The sequence below is a fragment of the Colletotrichum destructivum genome, chromosome 3 (assembly GCF_034447905.1).
Source record: "Colletotrichum destructivum chromosome 3, complete sequence".
Lineage (NCBI taxonomy): Eukaryota > Fungi > Ascomycota > Sordariomycetes > Glomerellales > Glomerellaceae > Colletotrichum > Colletotrichum destructivum.
Genome location: NC_085898.1, coordinates 1,772,945 through 1,781,527, shown reverse-complemented (window position 1 = coordinate 1,781,527; position 8,583 = coordinate 1,772,945). Strand labels below are relative to the sequence as shown.

At 56.5% G+C, this 8,583-nt stretch overlaps 3 protein-coding genes across 3 annotated transcripts; 2 read left to right on the top strand and 1 right to left on the bottom strand.

Annotated features, from left to right (window-relative positions):
• Positions 1–1,697: 1,697 nt before the first annotated feature.
• CDEST_04630 (uncharacterized protein) lies at positions 1,698–3,978 on the top strand. The gene is made up of 2 exons (XM_062920789.1): positions 1,698–3,470; positions 3,623–3,978. The coding sequence occupies exons 1-2, from the start codon at positions 2,435–2,437 to the stop codon at positions 3,907–3,909; spliced, it is 1,323 nt and encodes a 440-aa protein (XP_062776840.1). The 5' UTR covers positions 1,698–2,434; the 3' UTR covers positions 3,910–3,978.
• Position 3,979: 1 nt separating this feature from the next.
• CDEST_04629 (Putative protein FAM32A) lies at positions 3,980–5,327 on the bottom strand. Its single transcript, XM_062920788.1, has 2 exons — positions 4,853–5,327; positions 3,980–4,761 (listed from the first exon to the last, which is right to left on the bottom strand). The coding sequence occupies exons 1-2, from the start codon at positions 5,192–5,194 to the stop codon at positions 4,627–4,629; spliced, it is 477 nt and encodes a 158-aa protein (XP_062776839.1). The 5' UTR covers positions 5,195–5,327; the 3' UTR covers positions 3,980–4,626.
• Positions 5,328–5,806: 479 nt separating this feature from the next.
• On the top strand, positions 5,807–8,328 carry CDEST_04628 (Putative amino acid/polyamine transporter I). Its single transcript, XM_062920787.1, has 2 exons — positions 5,807–7,364; positions 7,424–8,328. Exons 1-2 carry the CDS (start codon positions 6,339–6,341, stop codon positions 8,261–8,263), a joined length of 1,866 nt encoding a protein of 621 aa, XP_062776838.1. The 5' UTR covers positions 5,807–6,338; the 3' UTR covers positions 8,264–8,328.
• The last annotated feature ends 255 nt before the right edge of the window (positions 8,329–8,583 follow it).

Sequence of the window (8,583 nt, the reverse complement as noted above, 5' to 3'; positions counted from 1 at the left end):
TCGTCCGGTGGCTTCAGGTGCACAGCCGGTAACGAACGCGCCGAGCGGGCGACGACCACAGCCACTGTCCACGTCCACGGAGGACGGAATCGGATCCAAATGGACGGTGCACGGCTGTACAATCACACTCGCCGTTTGACGATGTACATCGGGCAGGGAGGGCGCGTTCGTTCCGGCCAGGAGCCATCTCTTTCGGTCCCAAAGACATTTGTTCACCTAAGTTTAAGTCGAGGGAGGGATCGATATTGAGGCTCTATCAGCGGAAGGGAAACCGAGGCCAAAAAGCAACAAGCGTCATCCATCAGCTCCCTTGAGGACCCGCGACACCTGCAAAGCTGACCCGACAGTGGGTTCGTAATCGACCTGCATCTGCATGCATGCAGTGCCAACGTGGTGGATGTCGCAAAAGCTGCGGCACCGAGACCCCAGACCCCGACCCCGGGCGCCCGCTACCTACCAGCCTGCCTACGAAGTACGGTTACACCTCTTTACACTACCTAAGGCGGCTGGGTGCAGGCTTCGAAAGTCAGGACTCAGATCGCAGAAGCAATGATGCGAGGATGGAACCAACTTCACTGAGGCAACGTTTATGGTATGACTGGTCACTGATCGGCGTCATATATATGCATGGCATTAGGCGGAGGGGATGGGTGTGTATGGGCAGAGTCACCACAAGCGGTCAGGTCATCAAATACGCATGGCCACGCATCAGACAGCTCGTATCGACTTTAAGCAATGAGCGACTACACTAGTACATTTTATGTACCGAGTAGAACTCATCCACCAATTTGTGCAAATGTGTGGGACATTAGATCAGACTGACGATTCCTCGTGAGACGATACGAGACTCGTGTGTACGAATAAACTGCACATATGGAGGCTCACCGTGATGTCACAACCCACTTGACGGGACCGCCGGGGTGGGAACCCAAGCCAGTGGCTTTAGACAGTGGGTAGCAGGGACGGAAAGACATGCCTAGCGCCATCAATGGGCTTTCGACATTCTCGGCCCAAGATTGGAGTCGACGAGAAAAAAGGGAAGAAAGGTAGGAAGGAGGAAAGAAATATCCCATATTAACTGGATAGTGGGAAGGGGGGTGACACATCGGTTGTCGATCCCTGTGCAACATGCAGGCTGCCAGTGCCATTGCCAGCTGCCTTAGCTCGTGGCAAGTTGATGGACACCGCAATGACGAGATATACACGGTAATGGAAGAAGTGGGTGGGTTGATGCAATTAGGAAGCTCAGTGCTGCTTCGCGGCGAAGGACGTTGGTTGCACAGGAGCGGTTGGGGGGTTTGAGTGTTTTGTCCTTTTTTTTATTTTCCCCTTTCTGTTTTCCTCTTCTTTCTTCATTAGTGAAGCGGATCCAGATGCAGTGCGGGACAGAAGCTCCTCCCTGGTTCGACCAGGGGGCCATCACTCATCACCAATAAGTACACAAGAGAAAAGAGCGCTTGTAGAGTTGGGCGACAAAACAGGGGTGCGCGTAGCTGCGTCGCCGGAGCGGCGAAACAGGGAATCTTATATGCACAAAAGATGTGGTCCCCATCGCCCCGACTCTCTTATCCTTCCCTTCCCAAGCCGGCTGGGCCACGCCAATGTGCAGGTCTTGCCCGGGATCATCTTCAACAGGTTTAAACGCCAATCCCCTCGCTCACACCTGCTTTTCGCCTTTCTTGTCTGATTATCCATACCGTCCTGTCTCTCGCCATCCTTTCGCTCGATTCCTCTGCCGGTTTGTTTACGACGCTCGCTTGCCACTTCACAGCAACTCATCGGGCTCAATCCATTGCCACCTCGCGTTAAATTCTTACCATTTCGACTCACATTCCTCCGTGTACACTGCGAGATTGCTGGACCTCACAACAATCTGCGCCCATACCTGTCGTCAGCCTCAAATCCTCAATCAACTCATCAGTTCAGGCTTGCTGCCTCAGACGAAAAACAATTCAGCTGCAGGGCCATCTTCCCCCTTCTGACACCAAACCCCGGGTACGAAGAAGTTGTAGAGCATACACCTAACCCGCTGGGTCTTCATACCAGCCACCGACAAAGGGTTTCGGCCGGCCAGGTACCACGACCTATCATTGTTTTTTCCTCCCCATTCCCCTCACATCCACCAAACGGAGGCCGCTTGCAACCACTTATACAAATCTCTAAGCCTCCACCGCCGGGGTCTCCTTTCCCCTCTTCTCTTACATCTGCTCTTGCGTTTCCGCCACCTTTGCTGCAGCTATAACGCTAAAACAGAGTCCCGCATCTGTCACCGACCCTGCCCTGCATATACCGCAGTGTGCTGGCGACGCCGTCCATTGGACCTCACGCAGTCGTTTCCGTCTCGCCCGCCTTGGGCAGTAACCTTCTCGCACGCACCCCGTCCCTTCTATAACAACCTGATACCCCGGCCTTGCCTCTTCTCCCTCTCGCTACCATGGCCTCCGATACCAAGTTTGACCAACACCTAGAAGAGGGACTGCTGCCTGTCGCTGCCTACGAGAAGGGGATTCCTGCCACGACTCCGAGACCTTCCAGGACGCCAAACAAGATGACCGCTGCCCGCCGTGTCCTGCTCACCGTCCTGGTGTGCGGCCTGATGACCCTCGGTCTCGCCTCCGCCATCGGCCACCGGGCAAGACCTTGCACGAGGCATCATCAGGAGCAAGTCCTTGTTGCCGAGGGTGAAGCTCAGGATCCCGCCAAGGTAGATCTCATTCACAGGCTGCTTCATGCCTACTTCCCCGATCGTTACCAGGATGGTGTCTACCCCTCGGACAAGGACGCCATCGCCGCCTTCGAGGCGGACGATGCCGAACTAGCTTCTGCTCTGGGCCAACTGGCAAAGCGTCAGGACAATGGCACGACTACTCCGTCTGCCACCCCGACGCCTCCAGCCACGGACACGCCTTCGGCCACCGAAACGCCTTCGTCGCCTGCCTCATCGGCGCCCCCCGCAAGTGATACTCCAACCCCGACCCCAACCCCGACCCCAACCCCAACTCCCTCGCCGTCGCCGTCGCCGTCTACCCCGGCCACTAGCTCCACCCCGGAGCCGGAGACCCCCTCGACGGTGCAGTCCAACACCCAGCAACAGACCACTCCTCAGTCATCGCAGCCCGCACCCACCACCCCCACAACTCCGGCAACGTCAGCAGCGCCCACTACTTCTGGTACGTTTCAAACGGAGCCAACCGCGTCTCCCTCTTCTACTGTTGGGTCCTCTTCCGTCTCCACCGAGTCCCCTCCGACGACCAGTGGGTCTCCTTCCTCTTCTTCCTCTGCTGTCCCTTCTTCTGCTCCCTCGTCCGCTCTCACTACGGTCTCATTGGGGTCCTCGAGTGCGTCCGCGCAGGGTACGTCTACTTCCCTTTCTGTCGAGACTACTACTGCGGTCGTGACCACCTCGTCTCCCACGATCTCCTCTTCGCCTGTGTCGACGGTGTTGTCGACTGTGTCTCTGTCTGTATCTGGTATGTTGTATCCGCGGTTTTGTAGCCCATTCAATTCATGTTTTGCGGACCCTGGACGGCCGTTTGTGGGATTATGGATGATGTGTGGATTCCAAAGAGACTTGGACCTTGTCACTCCCTCGTCTTAGACACGATTGCTAACTGATTGGCAGCAAACACGCGAGAGACACCCACCACCACTCGCTCCTCGCCCCAGACCACCAGCTTAAGCGAGGTCCGTTCCACCTTTACGTCGACGGCCTCCAACGGCGAAGTTGTGCTCGTGACGGCGACATCTTTTGTCGCGGTGAACCCTGAACCGGCCGCTACCGAATCTTCCGAGTCTAGCAGCGGCGGTGGCGGCGGCCTACAGAATGTTGCCTCCCCAGTTGGCGGTGTTTCGATCGCCCTGCCCCTCTCCCTCGCCGCCTTTATCGCCGGCGCCATGCTGCTGCTGTAAAGCAGTCCGGCGTCATGATAATGCGATTTCTGTCAAATAATTTATTTCATTCCTTTTCGGTCTTTTCATGAGAAGGCAGCGGGCGGCAGCACATACACATCCACATCAGCATTACTTACTCACGACACTCACGGTCTCAATTCACTCATTGCATCAACTGGTGTGCGACACAACACACAAAACACCTGACACATAGACTTTGCGCGGCTACAAACCGATATTTGGAGGATGATAGACATGCAAGAGGCACTTGGCAAATCAAAATTAGGCATGCCATCGGGGCTGGGGAGGGAAGCCCAGGCATCATGTTAACGCCTTGGGCAATACCAACACAAAGCAAACCAACATATCGTTAAGACTAATCAAACTAAAATTTGACATTCCCAAGATTGAGACGCTTCGAGTCATTGGAAGCAACCTGAGGAGTAGACATAAGCTGACTAAGAGATTGCCGCATTCCAGGTGTCGCATTCCAGGTGATCCCGGCGGTAAAGTTTTGTTTCACTTGTTGCCAAATTGGACTACATATTTGCTGCAACGTGATGAGGAACCTTGGTCGGGTATGTTTTCGTCCAAGAAAGACTTATCCCGACAGCTTTGAAGGGGTATACATAACGCCAGCCATTTTGAATCAAAATAAACTCCATCCCAAATATGCACACGGGGCGACGATACCAACCCCTTTCTGTTCTTCTTCTTTTTTTTCTTTTTCTGTCTTTAGCCGGGTCCTATCTTGGGCATGTCGTGATGCTCGCTCAGCTTGGACAGATAGGTATTAAGTTCTTCAACCCGCTCCTTGTGCGTCTTGAGAAGTTCGGGTCGGGAGCTAGACGACTCGGCGAGTTCAAGGAGCTGTTTTGGGGAGAGCAGGTATTGTGAGCGAACGTTCTAGCATTGAAGCAATGGGGGGTTTGAAGCAGGTAGGAAATGCTGCTAGACGTACCCTCTTTCGCTTCCTCTCCTCGTACCGGCGCTCCGCCTCCGTCTTGTGCACCACCCGACTATCGTCGTCTCGATCCTCTTCTGCCTCGGTAACCGGGGGGTCTTCGCTCCCGCGTCTCTTTCTCGACTTCTTTTTCCTGTCGTCGTCTTCGTCCCCAGCCTCATCGCGACGCTTCACCAAAGCGCCACTAGTAGAACCGACGCCGCCGTCTTCGTCGCCCGTTTCGAGGTTTTTCTCGAGGTCGCTCTTTTCCCTTCTCTTCTTCTTCTTGGGCTTGCCGACCTTGGCGCCCTTGAGCTTGAGGCCGCCACCGACAGCTGAGGCGTAATCGTCCAACGGCATCGTGTGCGGTGGTGGTGGTCGGGTTGGCGATTTCCGCGTACTGACGTTGGAGACTGTGGTCCGAGGGCTGCTGTGCTGACGTCTCTCTCCAGACGGTCAAGTTGCGCGGGCGGATGACGGACGGCCGCTGGGGGTCAAGGTAGAGATTCAGCTCGTCGGGGCCCCGTTCGTCCCGCTCCTTAAGACCCGCTTCCTGTGGCTTGGGTGTTCTGTGGCTTGATATTGCCCCTTTCCCCCATCGCCTGTCAAGAGACTGCCAATGCGCCCCGCCCACACTCCTACATGGTAAGCCGGTGACAGGCGCTAAGGTCTAACTCGCAGTTCCCGCGCCGAACAGACAAAAAAAACCAATCATCGTTTGATCCGATCAATTTCCCGGAGGGTCCGAGCGGGTACGAAACGACTACAAGTGCAACTTGGCCAAGTCAGAGGTAACCAGAGCTGCAGCGTGACGAGCCCACCAGCCAGCCAGCAAGAGTGCCCTGAACAGAGATCAAAACTGGTGCTTGTCCGGCTATCGCTCGTCACTGCAACCAAGTTTGTGCACTACGGATAGGAAAAAGAAAAAAAAACTACAAACGAGGGGTTGCGACTGAATGCCACCCCTTTCCCAACCTTAAATCATAAGCCACCGCCCCCGGACATCTTCTCTCTCCTCCCCAACCTCCGATCGCCAATCTTATCCGGACAATAAGCGGCTACAGTACTAATTTGCACAACAAGACATTATTATATACATCACATTCTGCTTCGGCCCCTTTGCAGAGGGGCTCCTCGGTCTATTTCGAATTCCGCGCTTAAAAGGGTCCCCCCCAGTGGGTATAGAGACAAGAGGCGACTCCGGGCGCAAAACCGAAGCCACTACACTAACGACTCCTTTAAACGTACCTGCAAACGACGTCACGAAATTCTTCAAGCTCGCCGCGATTCTCATTACAGCACACAAATACACACACTCACACACGCAAACACACAGGGGCGCCGGTGTATCCCTCAATACCACACTACCACATCATCAATTATTCCCAGCGCAACATGCGATAGCCCTCAGCCACGTCTCCTCGCAAGCCGAACGAATCCACCTGGGTCGAGAGTCGCTCCCTCGCCGCGATCCTCGTCACCTCGACATCCAACCCCATCCACCATGCCGCCCTACACCAATGTACAATCTCACCGCGACTCCCTCGAGCTCGCCTCCCTCGCCTCCTCCTCCCGCGTCGACTCAGCCGCCTCGGACATTCCTTCCTCTCGACCCTCCATCTCCTCTTCCCGCAAGCTCTCCTTCGACGCCGAAGACCCTCTTGACGCTGCGAATCCGGCCGCGAGCGCCGGCAGACCGAACCGCCATGACCGCTCGTATTCCGTTTCTTCGGGCTTCGATTTCGCCGCGAACCTGTTTCCCCTGAGCTCCACTGCCGGCGCCGCCGGCGGCGGCTACGCTCCTATCGGCGCGCCGACCTCGACGGCAATACAGAACGGCGGGCTGGGCGGCGGCAGCCTCGAGAAGCACAAGACGCTCACGTACCTCAATGGCTTGAGTCTGATCGTGGGCCTCATCATAGGGAGCGGCATCTTCTCCAGCCCCAGCCAAGTGAGCTCTAAGGTCGGCTCGCCTGGCGCCGCACTCGTAGTGTGGGTGATTGCTGGCGTGCTGGCATGGACGGGCGCGGCGAGCTACGCGGAGCTTGGCGGCGCAATACCGCTGAACGGCGGCGCCCAAGTTTACCTCGCCAAGATCATGGGCGAAATGGCTGGGTTCCTGTTCACGTGGGTGGCGGTCCTGGTACTCAAACCCGGTAGTGCCGCCATCATCGCCATCATTATGGGGGAATATCTCGTTCGGGCGGCGATCGGCGCGGAGGCGGAGAGCCTCAGTCCGTGGGTGAACAAGGCGGTGGCCTTGGTGGCGCTGGTCGCGGTGACGGTGCTCAACTGCGTGTCGACGAAGCTGGGCACCAAGGTAAACGACTGGCTCATGTTTCTCAAGTTCATCGCGCTGCTAGGCGTGACTGTGACGGGCGTCGTCGTTGCAATCACTGGCAAGACCCTGACAGGTAAGGCCAACATGGAGTGGAAGACGCACGAGTGGTTCGCTGGCACGTCATCGGATCTCTCTGCTTGGGCAGTAGCCCTGTACGCGGGCCTCTGGGCCTATGATGGCTGGGACAACGTAAGAGACTGGCACTCCCCTGGATAGACACGGACACATACACTGACTGACCTTCGCAGACAAATTACGTCGTTGGCGAGTTCCGAAACCCGAGCCGGGACCTCCCTCGCGTCATCCATACGGCGATGCCGCTCGTGATCTTGTCCTACGTTCTGGCCAACATCGCCTACTTCCTCGTGCTCCCCCAGGCCGCCATCAACGCCTCCAACACAGTCGCGGTACAGTTCGGCGCAAAGGTATTTGGGCCTGTCGGCTCTCTCGTGCTCGCGTTGATCGTCTCGGCGTCTTGCTTCGGCGCCCTGAACTCGTCAACCTTCACGTCATCGCGTCTGGTCTATGTCGCGGGCAAAGAAGGGTACATCCCCTCCGTCTTTGGCAGTATCGGGCTGTCTCGGTCAGAAGGCCACTCGGTGACGACCTCGCGAACCTCGCGTGGGCGTGTTGCAAATCTCCTAATCCGTATCCTCGGCGACGATGACATGGGTCTCTTCTACACCCCCGTCTGGGCGCTTGTGCTCAACGGCCTGCTGACGGCTGCCTACATCATTGTGGGCGAGTTTGGCACCCTGTTGACCTTTTACGGTGTCGCGGGATACACCTTTTACTTCATCACAGTACTGGGGCTGATCATCCTCCGCGTACGCGAGCCACAGCTCGACCGCCCATACAAGACGTGGATCACAACGCCCATCATCTTCTGCTGCGTCTCGCTGTTCCTGCTGAGTCGTGCCGTGTTCGCGCAGCCGCTGCAGACGGTGACGGTGGTGTTGTTCGTCGTCGCCGGCGTGCCCGTGTATTTTTGGCGCATCCGCGGACGGGACCAGCAGGTCATCAAGCGCGAGACGAGGCATCAACTGGAGCACGAGGGGCGTTCGTGGTGGCAGTTTTGGAAGCGTTGATGATGATGGGAAGCACGGCGAGGTTCCTTTTTTTTTTGGCTATGGAGACGGTCTTGCTATGGGTATGACTTTGAGTAACCTTCAGTAGCATGGGGTCTTCTTTTTTTTTAGGGGGTTTTGCATCGTATCGTGGAAGAGCGCTAAGATCCCGCTCAGAGGATCTCTTTTTATTTGGGGGCGGCGGGGGGGAGGGGGGGAGGGGGTCATAAAATTCGGAGTCATTCAGATTCATGCGAGAGATGTTCGTAGAGAGCATCCGAGCCGGTTTGGCCGAGGCCGGGAAGGTGGGCGTCGATGGCGGTACCGGCACGGGCTATACG